The 18,352-nt window shown below is 42.9% G+C and overlaps 1 protein-coding gene across 2 annotated transcripts in view; it reads left to right on the top strand.

The window, feature by feature from the left end:
• The window catches only part of ANKS1B (ankyrin repeat and sterile alpha motif domain containing 1B), a 764,239-nt gene that overhangs the window by 94,416 nt on the left and 651,471 nt on the right, over window positions 1-18,352 (top strand). For both annotated transcript variants that reach the window (XM_044981810.1, XM_044981801.1), the window contains exon 2: window positions 13,009-13,089. In XM_044981810.1, the coding sequence (XP_044837745.1) occupies window positions 13,009-13,089 (81 nt within the window). The remainder of the gene's footprint in view (window positions 1-13,008; window positions 13,090-18,352) is intronic.

Here is an 18,352-nt window from a genome sequence, read left to right as displayed (position 1 = left end):
GTATCAAATAAAAGAGGGATGGGAGCTAGTGGACATTTCTTCACAGTGAGACAAAATTATGGTTTTGCATTTTAATAATTTGATGGTGTGTATAATATGCAGAAAGGTCCATATTTTCAAAAGTGCTCTTCAAAAGTGTGTGCACATTTTTGTGTGTGCCCAGCTTGTGTGACTGCAAATATCAAATGAGCATGTCAAATCAGAAATTTTTGCAGGCACATAACTATGCACTCATGTGACCCTAACTTGGGTCTGCATATCAGGTGTATGCAAAAGTGAACATACACATTTGAAAATATGGGTCATAATTCTAGCAATAAAAGAAATCTATGTCTTTTGCCCTGTGAAAAAATGGACAAATGAAGGGCCTTAACCTTCTCCCATTGAAGCTGATGGGGTTTTTGACAGTAGCAGCAGGATGAGATCTAGGGTTGAAATTCACTAGTTCCATGCCTCTCTGCACCACCTTATCCCTCCATTTAAGGTCTTAATTGGGACTCAAGGAGCAGCCTCAGCAGATACTACAGTATTAGGGGTTAGGGACACATGAGGCACAACCAGAGCCATCCCAGCTCAGACCCAGTAATGTGCAGTGGCATTGACACTTGAAGTGCCACCTTCCTCTTCCTAGCCATGTGGGTCAGAGAAGAAAGTAATTCCATGGAGGAGCTAGATAGCTCAGTGGTTTGAGCATTGGCCTGCTTAAACCCAGGGTTGTGAGTTCAATCCTTGAGGGGGCCATTAAGGGATTTGGCAATTGGTCCTGATTTGAGCGGGAGGTTGGACTAGATGATCTCCTGAAGTCTCTTCCAACCCTAATATTCTATGATTCTGGGACCAGAGAAACTTAAGCTGGCAAGAGCAATTTAGTGAGCAATCTCAGCAGGGACCACTGGCTACCGATGTTGTCACTGGACTGCTTTCTACAGCATTTACTCTGGACATTCTTATTCCTGTGCTGATTGCCTGTTTGCTCCAGCTACCTCACAGTCTTTTCACCTCAGCCTTATTCCACTCGTCCTCCATGCTCCCCTCTTTCCTTCCTTCCCTCCCTCTTCTCTTCTGCATTAGTCCACTTACAACCTCTGTATTCTAGGTTTCCTCTCCCTTCCTTTGTCTTTCTGTTTACCTAATTCCCTCCTGACAAAACCCCAGCCAAAAGAATTATAAGATAAAACAACCTGCTATCAAGCTTCCTGCCTCCCCTAAAAAAACCCCAACAACATGGAACTAACGTGATTTTTGCAAACCTTTTCTCTGTAATTCTGCTTATCTCTTTATATCCTTTTCTCTTACCTTTTGTTTAGTCTATTTAGATTGTAAATATTTGGGGGATGGACTATCTATAATTCTGTTTGTACAGTGCCTAACTCAGTCGGGGTTCATAGGCTTTACAGTAAATAATAATTAATAAAGTGGTGCATAGGTCCTTGTTTGGGTCCTTTCCACAAGGGTGAATGAAGTGACTGTCTCTAAAGAACAAATAAAAGCAGTGAAAAAACTGCTATTCACTGTGGGCTAACCAATTTCTTTCATACGTTTATCTCCAGTATGACCTATACAATGTATTCATAGTTGGAAGTACATTGGATTTGATTCTCATAAAGGAAGTGAGCAACTTGGTGAGAATAGTGAGTTAGTAAGAGTGTAAGTCAGGGGTTGGCAACCTTTCAGAAGTGGTGTGCCGAATCTTCATTTATTCACTCTAATTTAAGGTTTTGTGTGCCAGTCATACATTTTAACGTTTTTAGAAGGTCTCTCTCTATAAGTCTATAGTATATAACTAAACTATTGTTGTATGTAAAGTAAATAAGGCTTTTAAAATGTTTAAGAAGCTTCATTTAAAATTAAATTAAAATGCAGGGCCCCCCGAACTGGTGGCCAGGACCCGGGCAGTGTGAGTGCCACTGAAAATCAGCTTGCATGCCACCTTCGGCACCCGTGCCATAGGTTGTCTACCCCTGGTGTAAGTCATATGTCAGTAAAATGCTGCAAACATCAACATACCCATGTGAAACCCACAGGACTGGTTGTGATCATGATTTTCAAGCTGTCACAACATCTTTCAGTGAAACTGTGAAAGCTTTAGCAGTCAACTGAGAATGAAACATGGTGAAAGACACAGCTTGAAATCCAGTTCCATTCTACTCTTATCAAATGACAGTCTCTGAAATCTTTGGACATTGTGAAGATTAGATTAGTGCCAGAGTTGAGAATGCCAACTTGCAAACTGTTATGATATTGAAGGATATGGGCACTTTCATTATTTTATCACTCATCTCTGAGAATTCATTTACTGTCCACATTTTAATACTATCTCTTTCCCTGCAAGTGTAGTTGTGCAACCGTAGGGCCTTATGTGGACCTAGAACTCTCTTGAATGCTAGCTGGGGGGTCCAGCTAACATGAGAGGGGACATATCTCATTGTTGTCATGATCCCCTGCACACTACGAGGAAGTGTACACTGTTTTTTTGTTTGTTTGTTTTTTTGGTGTAGGTTCATAGATTATAAAACCAGAAGAGACCGTTATGGTAATCTAGTCTGCCTGCTGGAAAACACAGGCTTCTCTGAATTAATTCCCATTTGGATTAGAGCATATCTTTTAGAAAAAACATCCAATCAGACATTAAAATTTTCTAATAATTAAGAATCTACCAGAACATTTGGTAAGTTGTTCCAATATTTAATTATCCTCATTGTTAAAATTCTGTACTTTATTTTATTGTAGTCTAAATTTGTCTAACGTCAACTTTCCCGATTGAAGACCCCTCTATTATCAAATTTCTGTTCTTATGTAGGAATGTATAGATTGTGATCAAGTCATTGCTTAACTTTCTCTTTGATAAGATACATAGATTGAGCTCCTTGGGTCTTTGTCATTAAGGCATGTTTTCCAGTCCTTTAATCATTCTCAAGACACTTCTCTGAACCTTCATCAGTTTTTCAACATCCTTCTTGAAGTGTGGGCACCAGAAATGGACACTATTTTCCAATAGCAGTTGTACTGGTGCCAAATATAGAGGTAATATAACCTCTGTACTCTTACTCAATATAACCCTGTTTATACATCCAAGGATCCCATTAGACTTTTTGGCTATTACATCACACTGAGAGCTCATGTTCAGCTGCTGATTATCCACCATGACCCACAAGTCTTTTTCAGAGTTACTGCTTCCCAAAATAGTCTCCCATCCTGAAAGTATGTCCTGCATTCTTTGTTTCTAGATGTCTGACTTTACATTTGGCTTTGTTGAAATGACAATACAATGTAAGAATATAAACAGAATAATTCCCTCTCAACCACATTTAGTCATTTTGTTTTTCACAGGAACTCTCTGCTCAGCCATCCAGTCCTCCAAATGCACCTCATAGTTTAAGGGGAAAATTTTGCCCTTTCTACAGATAGTAGCTAAAAATTGCAGTACTATACACCACAACCATAAATATCACCCTAGGAATGCCAGCCTTTCATCATTGTGTTCACCAAACTACTCACTCCCAGCACACCAAACTACTACCAAAGCACCCATAACTACTAGAGTTGGGAGAAGTTAGTATAGTTAAGGGGTTTCTGTTGAGGGGGACAGATTCAAGCTGTGATGTATGGTCTGTACTGTATGGTAGGTTGTGGTAATGGTAATTACGCCTGGTAGAATTCTGCACCACTGCACATGCACAGAATTTATGTCCCCCACAGATTTCTTTGCTTCCCTGCAGAAAAATGACTTTCTGATGGGGAAGCAAAGGGAAGACACAAGAGTGGTCATACGGCCCTTCCCAGCAGTATGTTTTGGGTGCGCAGGACAGCCGGCAGAGATGTAAATCACTGTGGGGCAGGGGGCGGGACTGGGGAAGACCCGACTGATGCCTCCTGTCCTGCGCTGGGCTCATCTGCTGTTCCCATCTGGGCTGGGGAGGACAGGACTTTCTCTTCCCTTGGCTGCACAGTATCCGGGGCTGTGTCAGAACCACCCCCAGATTTCTCCCCTGGCTGTAGGAAGCTCTGCAAACTGCCCCTCCCTCCACTTTCTGCATCTATCGCTCCTAAGCTGCAGGGGGAGGGATCACTGTACAGGGAGCTGCTCCCCCATACACCCAACCCCCATGCATCCAGATCCCCTCATACCCAGACCCTCCCGCTGAGCCTCACTCCCTCCCACACCCAGAACTCCTCCTGACAAGCCTCACTCCCATTGTACCTGGACCACCCCAATGAGCCACCTGCACCTGGATCCCTACCCTAATGAGCCCCAACTGGCTGCACCTGGATCCCCATCCCACTGAGCCCTATTCCGCAGCATCTGGAGCCCCCCACTGAGCTCCCCACACTGACACCCACCTCCCAAGCTTTATCCCTCCACACCCATACCCCACCTGCCGAGCCGCAACCACCTTCACGTGGACCCCCCTGTAGAGTCCCATTACCATTGCACCCAGAACTCCACAACAAGCCCTTGTGCATCCAGATCCCCCACTGAGCTGCCCACACCCAGAATCCCCCATACAGAACCCTCTCAAACCACACCTGGATTCCCCCACACAAAGCCCCTCCACACTTGGATCCCTCCTTGCTGAGCCCGCATTTCCACACCTGGTGCACCTGGCACAGAGGGGCAAGGCCCCCTGTGGGGTGTTTCTGGGGCAGGACCAGTCCTTGTGGTGTGTCAGAGTTGTGTGTAGCCTCACCGCTGAGTCCGTGTCCTGGGTGAGCTGCACAGTGATCTCCCACCTTTGTACAGCAAGTGGTCTGTGCTCTCCAATGCCATGATAGAGCCTCCACATTTATTTGAATAATAAAATTTACAGAATTTTGCAGAATTTTAAAATACTGTGTGCAGAATTTTTAATTTTTTGATGCAGAATTGAATTTATAATTTTTTGGCACAGAATGCCCTCAGGAGTATGGCAAGGTGCAGGCCTGTGTGTGGAGGAGTATAGAGTATAGTGTCATGTGGCTTAACTTCTAATTTCCTTGCTTTTGTGTTAGGTATGTTGCATGTGTAGCGACACTTACTTCACAATGAAGATTTTCTGGTGTATTAATATATACAGGATTTGTGATATGGCTCAGTTAAAATGGTTAAATCAGCTTTAACTTTTGGAATTTCCTATCTCAAATCCTTTTTTTGCGATTTTAACATTCTAGAAATGCTAGGTTGTTGGGTTTTGTTGGTGTTGTTCATTTTAATCTAATTTATTCAGCCTTAAAAAAAGTGTTTTTGGTTAATATTTTACATCTGCTTGAAAAGGTCAATTCTGTTTACACTAAGAGTAAATGACATAAAAAGTCATCATATTTCTGCCAATGCAGTTGAAGCAGCACAAGAAACACAATTAAGTTCCTTTTTGTTTCTCTTCAGGAAATAGTTAATAGGAGAAATTCATTGTTGGATTCAATTACACAGTTTTTATTCAGCATCAATTAAAGCTTTACTTCCTTGAAAAAAGTAAAGTCTCCAAAAAGGAAATTTGCTTCATAAAATAAAACTACAATTTCATTATATTTTAAAAGTACTAGGACAGGCTCAATAAATTTCATAAAACTCACTCTTAAATTAGTTAACAGCAAGATTTTCCAGACTTTACTAATGTTTATAAAACCTTGTGAAAAGTTTCTGTTTGCTAAATGCACATGGAATAGCATGTTTGAGTAGTATTAAATACAAACACACTTAAAGACTCATTCTTCTGTCAAGGAATATTCTTTCCTGGAGACTAAATGGTAACTTGATTTGTTCCACATTCCCTTTAGAGACAAAGGGTTGTCTTCCATAAGACATAAGCTATTAAATGCTTCTCATATATAGGTATCCACTGGTTTTGTCACTATTCATGGGTTAGACTTGCTAATTTCACAAGGAAGGCAATTTATGCTCCTCCCCTTCCTTCTTTGAAATAGGACTTCCTCTGGTGACTGCTGCAGCACTGCTCTCCTGTACCATTGACTCTAACTCTGAGAACAGCTTTAAATTAACTACTGGACACACCAGAGAGCTTTAGAGTGTGAGAATTTCCACTCACAGACTGCTGGAAACGTCAAATGAATTAGATTTTCAGTAATTGGAGCCTTTTGACCTTCCTTTTAGGGCAACCTGAAGATCCTCTGTGCTGAATCAGCACTAATTCTGGCTCCCTCAGTATCTATGTGTGTCAGTACAGTACAGCCTAAGCCAGCCTGTAATGTCACCACACTTCCCTTGGGCTTCCTTCAGCAACATAGCAGAGTGGTCTGACCAATAGCGACAGCTGGCCTGCGCCAGTAGACTACATTCTTTCTGGCTCCCTCCAACAGTGTGGCTCAACTCAACCCACCATGTTATCACATCTTCCATAGGCTTTGTACAGGAGTGTAGCAAAAGTAGTCTAGCCATCACACTAGCTTACCTGTGCTAGTGGATCTTCTGTATTCCGACAAGTTCCATAAAGTTTGGGTCTGTGAGTGTGTCAATGCAGCCTAACCCAGCCTGCCATTTAACCACTCCTTTCACTGGCTTTTCTCAGCAGCAAAGCAAATCAATCTAGCCCATACTACCAGCATGCCTGTACCAGCAGACATCCAAATAGCTGGAATCTGCAGGAAAAGGTAAAGGTAAAATTTTCCCCTTCAAGGTTCCTCCCTGTGTGTGTCATGGCAGTTTAGCCTAGGTTTCCAACTTATTGGTTGTGCTGAGAGTTGTCCCAAAAGCAATGCAGAAGAGAGGTCTAATATCTCATGCCACCATCATGCCAGTGGACAATACAAATGGCTTTAATCCTGAAGCAGTAGGTCAGTATTAAGGGAGAAAAGTGGCCCAGATATGACATAGTTTTAAAGCCACTGTAGCATGCCTGTCTGAGCAAGAGAAGGTTTCCAAACACCAGTGCTACTGCCCAGCAATTCTAGTCTCTCAGTCTTAACCTCCCCTTTGTCAGGGGATGTTCCTCTCTTAGGCCTGGTCTACACTAGGCGTTTAAACCGGTTTTAGGAGCGTAAAACCGATTTAATGCCACACCCGTCCACACTGAGAGGCCCTTTATATCGATATAAAGGGCTCTTTAAACCGGTTTCTGTACTCCTCCCTAACGAGAGGAGTAGCGCTAGTATCGGAATTACCATATTGGATTAGGGTTAGTGTGGCCGCAGATCGACGGTATTGGCCTCCGGGTGGTATCCCACAGTGCACCACTGACCGCTCTGGACAGCAATCTGAACTCGGATGCAGTGGCCAGGTAGACAGGAAAAGCCCCGCGAACTTTTGAATATTTCCTGTTTGCCCAGCGTGGAGCTCCGATCAGCACGTGTGGCGATGCAGTTAAAAATCAAAATAAAGAAAGAGCTCCAGCATGGACCATGTGGATGTGATTGCTGTAAGGGCAGGCAAATCTGTTCTATCAGCGCTCCGTTACAGAAGACGAAATTCAAAATCATTTAAAAAAAATCTCCAGACAGACGCCATAGCAGGGACTCAGCGCACTGCTGTGTGACAAGCGTAACGGAAAGCCAAAGAATCAAATGGACGCTCATGGACTGGAGGACTCAAGCTATCCCACAGTTCCTGCAGTCTCCGAAAAGCATTTGCATTCTTGGCTGAGCTCCAAATGCTTCTAGGGTCAAACACAATGTCCGCGGTGGGTCAGGGCATAGCTTGGCAATTTACGCACCCCCCCACTCACCCCCAGAAGTGAAAGGGAAAACAATCCTCTCTTGACTCTTTTACATGTCACCCTATCTTTACTAGCAGCAAAGAATCCTGTGGCACCTTATAGACTAACAGACGTTTTGCAGCATGAGCTTTCGTGGGTGAATATTCGGATGCAAGAAGTGGGTATTCACCCACGAAAGCTCATGCTGCAAAACGTCTGTTAGTCTATAAGGTGCCACAGGATTCTTTGCTGCTTCTACAGAACCAGACTAACACGGCTACCCCTCTGATACTTGACACCATGCAAGGCACTGCATTTAGCCTATCTTTACTGAATGCTGCAGATAGACACGATGCTGCAGCACTCAACACCAACATCCTTGCTCCTCCCCTGCCATGGGTGGCTGATGGTACAATATGACTGATATCCATCGTCATCATCAGCCTATTGGCACATGGGGCAGTGCAAAAGGACTGGTAACCATGCCGACTAGCATCCGTGAGGTCGATCAAGGGCGCCTGGACCTAATTTTTCCTGGTAGATGGTGCAGTATGGCTGGTAACCGTCCTCATCATAGCAACAGGGGGCTGAGCTCCATCAGCCCCCACCCTTCATGTGTAAAGAAAAGATTCAATTGCCCCTGGACTAGCAGCGGGATGCTGGGCTCCTCTCCTCCACACTGCTTAATGTCCTGTCTGGACTATCATAGCAGCTGGAGGCTGCCTTCCACTCATTTCTCACTAACAAGTCACTGTGTCTTATTCCTGCATTCTTTATTACTTCATCACACAAGTGTGGGGACAATGCTACGGTAGCCCAGGAAGGCTGGGGGAAGAACGGAATCAACAGGTGGGGTTGTTGCAGGAGCACCCCCTGTGAATAGCATAGAGCTCATAATTTCTGCGGGATCTGACACAGAGCAGCTGTGCTCTCTGATTCTATGATACAGTGGTTCTCTAGTACACTTGCCCATATTCTAGGCAGGACTGATTCTATTTTTAGATACCAAAAAGGAGGGATTGACTCAGGGAGTCATTCCCAATTTTGGCTTTTGCGCCCCTGGCTGATCTCAGCCAGGGGCACTTATGACAGCAGCAAATGGTGCAGTGCAAAAGGACTGGTAACCATGATCATCTTATTACCAATTTATGGTATGGTAGATGGTACAGTATGGCTGGTAACCATCTCTGCTGTCATGCAAAAGCAAAAGCATGCTGCTGTGTAGCGCTGCTGAATCGCCTCTGTCAGCGGCATCTAGTACACATACGGTGACAGTCACAAAAGGCAAAACAGGCTCCATGATTGCCATGCTATGGCATCTGCCAGGGCAATCCAGGGGAAAAAGGCGCGAAATGCTTGTCTGCCGTTGCTTTCCCAGAGGAAGGAATGACTGACGACATTTACCCAGAACCACCCGCGACAATGATTTTTGCCCCATCAGGCACTGGGATCTCAACCCGGAAATTCCAAGGGGCGGGGGAGGCTGTAGGAACTATGGGATAGCTACGGAATAGCTACCCACAGTGCAACGCTCCAGAAATCGACGCTAGCCTCGGACCGTGGACGCACACCACCGATTTAATGTGTTTAGTGTGGCCGCGCGCACTCAATTTTATACAATCTGTTTTGCTAAACCGGTTTATGTAAATTCGGAATAATCCCGTAGTGTAGATGTACCCTTAGTTCAAACTGTGCATGGATTGTGTTAGCAGCAAACTGCTGTAGATGTAGAGGAGTTTAACATGCATCCTGTGGCTAGTGAAACCAGCAGCCCAAGTCACACTGACAATTGCCATGGCTTGCTTCCTGTCAGACCCTCACTGTGCAGTCTGCAGGAGAGGAGAAGCCAGAGGGGCAGGAGGAGGCAGTGGTAGAGGAGAAAAGTGGGAACATGAGAGATGAGGGAGAAGAAGATTAGAATCATCCCAGGAAAGTGGCCAAGGCCAAGGACTGGCCAAAGTAATTAAGGTCCCTTGGTGGCATAGGAGAGAGGCTTTCCCCGGGCTGATCCTCTCCTTCTCCCTTTTTGGGGCTGGAGGTCATGGGCACAATGGGAGAGGGAGCCCAGACCTCCCACCCCCTGGCAACATACAGGGATGGGAGGGGAGAGGAGCAGGGAGAAATCCTGGTTTCTCCAGGGACAAGGGAAGTGAGAGAGGAGGGGACTGGGGCAGAGAGGTCCTGGTTTCTGCAGGGGGAAAGAAGGGGAGGAGGTGGGGGGAGAGAGAGAGGTCCAAGCCACCTCCCTAATTCCTCCCTATTTTTTTTCTTAAACAGCCCTAAAAGTTTCAGAGCAAGGTTGGCATCTCTGACATCTACAGTGTCTGAATAATTTACTGCTGAAAATGTATTTAAAGAAAGGGTCTCTCCACATAACCTAATATAGTGGTTCTCAAACTTATTTCATCGTGTCCCCCTTCATTGTGCCTGTAGTCATTTACATCCCCACCCCACTCCTGCCACACAAGTACATATACAGCCACGCAGCTCTGAAGGCAGAGTGGGGAGTGGTGGTGGCTGTCTGGGCACCTAACTCTGAAGGCAGTGCTACCAGCAGCAGCAGCAGCACAGAAGTAAGGGTAGCAATACCATACCATGCCACCCTTACTTCTCTGCTGCTGCTGGTGGCAGTACTGCCTTCAGAGTTGGGTGCCCAGCCAGCAGCTGCTGTTCTCTGGTCTCCCAGCTCTGAAGGCACTTGGAGAGAGAGAGAGCAAGAGATGTTCTGAGACCTGACTTGAAAACCTGACCTTTTCAATCCAAAACCAGACTTTTTGATACAATTTCATTTCACAAAAACGTTTGAAAGGTTTTGTTTCAATTCCATTCCAGAACAAAAAATATGCAACCTCGAAATCATTGCAAAATGGAATTATTGTCCTCTGGTCAACTGTACTTTTGAAAACTTTAGCTATGACCCTTGGTACACAATCTGGCCTTAACAATATAGGCCCTGATTCTACAAACAAGCATGTGCTTTACTTTAAGCATGTGAATAGTCCTATTGACTTCAATAGTTTTGTATTGAGCGTACATAGTTTGTACAATAGTTATGGATCTCAAGTACTTAAAATACATATGTACTTAAATATAAGGACATGTTTAACTGTTTTCAGAATAAAGGCCTTAATAATAATTCTAGATTTAGCTGTATTTTGAATATGTTCTTTCAGTGTTGTGTAAAAAAAACCTAAAACCAGTAAAATATTAAATACTATATTCATAGCTGTAAAAATACAGTTACTAATCATCCCCCACCTTTTAAAGGATATATTTAGCCTAATGGATGTGTTGATTTCAGAGAAGAGAAATTAAATGGCAAGAATTTGTTTTTAAATTATTCCATCATTCATCAGTTGTCTCTAAAGCAAAGTAATAAGCAATGAAAGATAACTTTTAGGGAAAGTAATAAAGCAAAAAAGCGGAAAAGTTAGTATCCCTCGAACAACTATTTATTGAATTGACACTATAAAAATAAGGAATCAAATAGGTTGAAATGAAAACAATTTTTGGTCTGGTCTTTTCTACATAGCTTCAAATTAGAAATACTCCCTCTTTTTTCTATTGAATGGCAACAATTTTTGTTCTTTGATTTGTCTGGAGGCTAAGCCTAAGTACAGCCATCAGTGACAAGTTAGTGGATATGTCATCTTTAGACGAAAGGAATTAGCATCTAATAATGTTTCTTTTGTCAATTTTTTAATATGCCAAAATTCCTTTCAATTCTTCCTTCTTCAGGAAGCTGAAATTAACTATTTTAATTGAAGGGTCCAGAGATAAAGGTGACTCTTATACCTGCAAGTTGCTCTCATGACACATTGAGTAACATTTTCAAAGTGGCTGGAGTTCCTATTGTTGGATACACAGAGAGAATCTCTGGGTAAAAAAGAATAGACATAGTGCTTTGTATGTATAATGTTAGAACATAGGAAAATTGAAATACAGCTTTATAATTCTTGAAGGACACCAAGAAATAGATTTTGCTTCATAATAACTTCCAAGAAGACATTTAAAGCCTGAACCTGCAAGGGGCTGTGTCTCCTCAATTCCTATTGATTTCAGTGGGAGGTGAAGTATTTAGCACTTCATAGAATCAAAACTGTCCATAATGTAAGGTGCCATTTATACAGAATGGCTATAATATTCTTCTGGGAAAAATACAATTATTTATAATTTGGAACTAACTAATCATTCAGGCACAAATACTGAAAAAAGACTGAAATATGGACATAGGTAATCTCTAGTCAACAAATACAGACCTTAATATAAGAGAATTTAAAAAAAAATCTTAGACACATCTAGCCATTTTTACAGCCATATCTGGTGACTTTGATCATAGCAAACGCAGAATTTGATTTTTTAACAGAATTGCTTCAGACCATTTTCTTTGAAAACACAGCACATAATTCCCTAAGGAAATAAAACAAGAATATTGTTTGTCTATGAAGGCTGAAAATTATGTTCATACTCGATATGAACCAGGACAGCTGCTTAAGTCTCATAATTCCATGCACTGAAAGTTAAAACATTAATTTTTGAAAAGTCTGTATTGGATAAAGTAATATAGTACTAAATGCTTTCACAATTTAAAGGGACATAGTTTGAAATTTAATCAATTAAAAATGAATTGAAAGTACTTTCAGGTACTGCATTGATTTTTGTAGTTTTACAATCATATTTTCTTACTTTAAAAAAAGTCCCCCCCCATATTGTTTTGTGAATAACAGGTAATCAACAGGGAAACTGATTGTAAAGGACAAATAATGAAGCTGACTATACACAAATTACTGTCAAATGTGCAAAGTTAGCATGCTGAATAAATAGAGAAAACATTTTTTACTGATTTTTTGGTTATATAATCTTAGTAGTTATTTGTCAAAACAAGAAGTACATATAACAGGCAGAGTGTGATTTTTAAATTGACAGTATCTCTTTAAAGGAGGTTATTGGCAACAACTAATCTCACACTAGTATAAATTAGGAGTAACTGAACTGAAGTCAACAAAATTATACTGGTGAAAAACTGGTGTATATGAAATCACAGTGTATCTCAATATATTCAGTAGAGAATTGCAAGTAACAGAACCTTATTTCTGGAAGAAGAGATCTGACTGGAATTACAGAATAGTCATTAATCTTTAAGAATTGCCCTACATGAAGTTCAAGATTGCTATAAGATGAACATATGCAAAATGATTTTTATAAATAAATATGTCATCAATATGTCACTTCCACATACAAGGCATTTCTAGATCATTTGTGCCTGATAAATTAGCCACTTACATTGCAGGAATCTTTACATTCATATTATAATTTCACCTATCTTCAAACATTTTTGTTTGCCATTACGAACAATAACTTTACAATTGTGTTTTATTTGCAGCATCTGGCGAGGCCCAAATATAAACTGCACAGACAGTTCGGGTTACACTGCTTTACACCACGCAGCTTTAAATGGACACAAGTAAGTGCCATGTGCCCAATATTTATGGCCATATTTCTCTGGGTAAACTTAAAGCTTGTAGCATAACACTGACTTCTTCTTTGAGTATTGTCCCCTTGGGTTTCATTTCAGGTGTTCCTGTACCCCATGTGACTTTGATCATAAAATTTTGGTAGCAGTGCCCAGTGTTCCCTCTAATTTTTCCCACCCATGTGCGGAATGAATTTTGTTATGTGCACCAATATGGAGGTGATGTGTGACATATCACCTCCATATGGATGCACATAACAAAATTAATGTGGTGGGATGGGGCCAAGGGGTTCAGAGTGTGGGAGGGGGCTGAAGGCTGGGGCAGAGAGTTGGGGTGTGAGGGGGTGAGGGCTCTGGCTGGGCGTGTGGGTTCTGGGGTGGGGCCAGGGATGAGGGGCTCAGGGCTGGAAGGAGAGTTGGTGTGCAGGGGTGGGCTCTGGAGTAGGGCCAGGGATGAGGGGCAGTTCCGGGGCTTGGGGAGAGGCATCTCTCCCCACCGCAGCCCTGAGCACCTGTGCAGCGCTTAATAAGCAGCTGCTTGGCCACGCAGCTTAGAGGAAACTTAGGCAGTGCTCGTTTGGTCTGCATCTGTACCCTAGTTATCCTCATGCCCCATGTTGAGTATATATAGGGCAGTGTCAGGCGAACTGCCCTCAGTTCCTTCTCAATAGCTTCAGCCTCACATGGAGCAACTTGCAGTGTGCACTTCTTTACAAGTCTGCTTTTAGAACTAGTTTTTCCTATAATTTAGTAATTATATATTGACCTCCTTAGTTTTATTTTTTGTTAGTGTTTGAGGGGATTTTTTCCAAGATAACTTTAATCTCTGCCCCATGCCTGCCCTTGTTTGAAGTTGCCCCTCCAACTCCCTGAGGGGTTTCTCTTTCTTTTTTTGAAGGAAATTATTTTCCTTCCTTGGGTTATGCCTGGATCCCAAGGTTTTAAGTATTGCCGAAGTTACCAGCAGTGGGTACTACAACACCAGCCAAGGACCTTCTCAGATCCAGTGCAGTTAATGGAGAGCTTTCTAGAGGCCAAAGGGTTGCTAGTGGCAGAATTTCCCAGGGCCTTGACATCACACAGGTAGGACCTGAGAGAGACCTCGGAGGGCAACGTCAAATCAGTAACATGCACTCCAAGGGGTCCACCCCCAGGGAAGTCCTCCAAGATGGTCAGACTGACCACTAGGCCATGGGAAATCCAAGGGACAAGTTGTTTGGGCTTGGACATGAGACCATCAGTGAAACAACCAGTTATCTCAAGCAACTGAAATAGGATCTGCAGAAGGGGGTACTGGCCACTATTCCATGGCCGAGTTCACCCCAAGCTAGGAAAGATTCTGTCAGTGCCAGCCCCGTTAACTTAATAATCCTGTGGGCAGACAGGGTATATCAAGAGAGATGCCATCTTATGGAATGTGAATACATCCAGGACTGGACTGCAGAAACCCACCTATTGAAAAGGGTTCTCCCCAAGTTGATGGTGCCAGTGATGGTCCAGAGGAAGGGAGTTCAAGGACTCTTGGATTCCACCTGTAGCCAGACAGTGGTCAGTGGTCCAAGCCTCCTTAGTAGGAGATGATGGAAGTCCTAAAAGTTTGAGTCACCTATAGCGTATACATGGCAATGTGAATGCTTACCCCAACCAATGTTTACAACTGACCGCGGGGACACATACCAAGGTTATAATCGTAGCTCTGGCTGAGAAATTGGCCTAGCCTATAATCATAGGCTTGGATTGGCCATTTTTTGGCAAGTTATTAACGAACAGGCCCACCGAGTGAACAGGGGTCCAGATTGGTCATTGCAGAATTAACCCCAAAGCCTGGTAATCCTTGGGAAGTTGGAAGACCCTAAGGAGGGCACATCACAAGCAACATGGTCATAAACCCTATAGGGAGGGAGGGAGGGAAGGAAGGAAGGGAGAGGTAATCAACTCCCAACAAACTTGCCCCCTGGATTTCCCATGGCTTAGGTCAGTCTGACCATCTTGGAGGACTTCCCTGGGGGTGGGAGTTTTGTGGAGGAACAGAGGAATGGCCCTATACTTAGAGAAAAGGAGGCATTAGCAATTAAGTGGGCCATGGATTCCCTCAGGTATTTCCTGCTGGGCAGTCCCTTCTCCTTAATCATTGATCATGTTCCTCTATGCTGGCTCCATACCATGAAAGATCTGAACCCGCATATAATATGGTGGTGTCTCATGTTACAGTCCAACGACATCAGAGTGCAACATCAGGTGAGAAAGGACAACACTAGAGTCAATTTTTTTTCTGTGCGAAATAGGAGATGGAGGTGACCTGCCTGGAGACTGTCCTTACAACTTGAGGAGTGGGATATGTGAGCTGGCATGCCTTCACCCTATTGAGGAGGAAGCTAACAAGCTCTTCAAAGAAGGAAGCCAATGAGCTCTTCTGGGTCCAGGCAGCACTAACCAGGCACACCTTCAGGGCTTGCTTGGCCTTAAAAATAGAGAAACCTGCCACAGAAAGGAGTGACAACTCAGGGAAGACTCAGAGACTGCTGGTTCTTCTTTGAGTGATCGTTCATGTCCATTCCATTGTAGGTGCGTGTGCTTGCCATATGCATTGGTGCTGGAAGTTTTTTCCCTCAGTGGTATCTGTAGCTACCAAAAGGAGGAGGGGTGTCTAAGGATGGACTCTAACCCTGATCAGCACAATAAAAAACCTGACAACAAGCTGGGCTCCAAAAGGTTAATGAGAAACTGCCCAAGAGCACTCTTTTCCCCCATTTTCCTTTCTTTACTTTGATCCCCCCCATCCTTGGGGGAGGTGGGGGAAAGACCTTTATTTTGTCTGGCTATACTCTTGTATACCTCAAGCAAGGGAAGGACTCTGAGTGCCAGAGAAGGGAAGCAACCCAAACCGTGGTCTGGTGGGAACTCAAGGGGTCTCCACCCATCACAGGGACAAGTGTAAGACTTCCTAAAGACAGGCGTTCTGCTCTGCCGACAGGACTCATTCAGTAACAGCCTCTAGACTTGTTAGAAGTATGGGGAGCTGTAGTTAGTACCCACAAGTGGTATCTGGCCGGGAGAAGAATGTCAGGCAGCACTGGAGGGGACAGACACAAAGGGTTTTTACCAAAGGCCCAATGATGCCATTTCTCTAATATTACTATAGATCATATACATCTTACAGTCCATAAGTGCTAATTTTATTTCTAAATTAACAGACACAAGAGAAAATAATGCTAAGGTCAGTATTGTGAATCCTCCAAGTTTCACTCCTGGAGTTAGGTTCAGAATAGTCAATTACTGTAATTTATCTCCCTGGAATTAGCCAAAAGTAATTAATGTAGTCCACTAAACTTTGAAAAAACAGAAACATCAGGGGTCTTTTCCTATGATTTATTCCTACCTGACCAGGACAGTAATAGTGATGATGAAATGCTAAGGGAAATTAGAGAGGCTATCAAAATTAAGAACCCAATAATAGTGGGGGATTTCAATTATCCCCATATTGACTGGGAACATTTCACTTCAGGACGAAATGCAGAGATAAAATTTCTCGATACTTTAAATGACTGCTTCATGGAGCAGCTGGTATGGGAACCCACAAGGGGAGAAGCAACTCTTGATTTAATCCTGAGTGGAGCGCAGGAGCTGGTCCAAGAGGTAACTATAGCAGGACCGCTTGGAAATAGTGACCATAATACAATAGCATTCAACATCCCTGTGGTGGGAAGAACACCTCAACTGCCCAACACTGTGGCATTTAATTTCAAAAGGGGGAACTATACAAAAAATGAGGGGGTTAGTTAGACAAAAGTTAAAAGGTACAGTGACTAAAGTGAAATCCCTGCAAGTTGTGTGGGCCCTTTTTAAAGACACCATAATAGAGGCCCAACTTCACTGTATACCCCAAATTAAGAAAAACAGTAAAAGAACTAAAAAACAGCCACCGTGGCTTAACAACCATGTAAAAGAAGCAGTGAGAGATAAAAAGACTTCCTTTAAAAAGTGGAAGTCAAATCCTAGTGAGACAAATAGAAAGGAGCACAAACACTGCCAACTTAAGTGCAAGAGTGTAATAAGAAAAGCCAAAGAGGAGTTTGAAGAACGGCTAGCCAAAAACTCCAAAGGTAATAACAAAATGTTTTTTAAGTACATCAGAAGCAGGAACCCTGCTAAACAACCAGTGGGGCCCCTTGATGATCAAAATACAAAAGGAGCGCTTAAAGACGATAAAGTCATTGCGGAGAAACTAAATGGATTCTTTGCTTCAGTCTTCATGGCTGAGGATGTTAGGGAGATTCCCAAACCTGAGCTGGCTTTTGTAGGTGACAAATCTGAGGAACTGTCACAGATTGAAGTGTCACTAGAGGAGGTTTTGGAATTAATTGATAAACTCAACATTAACCAGACGGGACCAGATGGCATTCACCCAAGAGTTCTGAAAGAACTCAAATGTGAAGTTGCGGAACTATTAACTAAGGTTTGTAAGCTGTCCTTTAAATCGGCTTTGGTACCCAATGACTGGAAGTTAGCTAATGTAACGCCAATATTTAAAAAGGGCTCTAGAGGTGATCCCGGCAATTACAGACCGGTAAGTCTAACGTCGGTACCGGGCAAATTAGTCGAAACAATAGTTAAGAATAAAATTGTCAGACACATAGAAAAACATAAACTGTTGAGCAATAGTCAACATGGTTTCTGTAAAGGGAAATCGTGTCTTACTAATCTATTAGAGTTCTTTGAAGGGATCAACAGACATGTGGACAAGGGGGATCCGGTGGACATAGTGTACTTAGATTTCCAGAAAGCCTTTGACAAGGTCCCTCACCAAAGGCTCTTATGTAAATTAAGCTGTCATGGGATAAAAGGGAAGGTCCTTTCATGGACTGAGAACTGGTTAAAGGACAGGGAACAAAGGGTAGGAATTAATGGTAAATTCTCAGAATGGAGAGGGGTAACTAGTGGTGTTCCCCAAGGGTCAGTCCTAGGACCAATCCTATTCAATTTATTCATAAATGATCTGGAGAAAGGGGTAAACAGTGAGGTGGCAAAGTTTGCAGATGATACTAAACTACTCAAGATAGTTAAGACCAAAGCAGACTGTGAAGAACTTCAAAAAGATCTCACAAAACTAAGTGATTGGGCAACAAAATGGCAAATGAAATTTAATGTGGATAAATGTAAAGTAATGCACATTGGAAAAAATAACCCCAACTATACATACAACATGATGGGGGCTAATTTAGCTACAACGAGTCAGGAAAAAGATCTTGGAGTC

This window comes from Mauremys mutica, chromosome 1 (assembly GCF_020497125.1).
Source record: "Mauremys mutica isolate MM-2020 ecotype Southern chromosome 1, ASM2049712v1, whole genome shotgun sequence".
Taxonomy (NCBI): Eukaryota; Metazoa; Chordata; order Testudines; family Geoemydidae; genus Mauremys; species Mauremys mutica.
The sequence above is the reverse complement of the archived record's forward strand: the minus strand, read 5'-3'. Positions and strand labels throughout refer to the sequence as shown.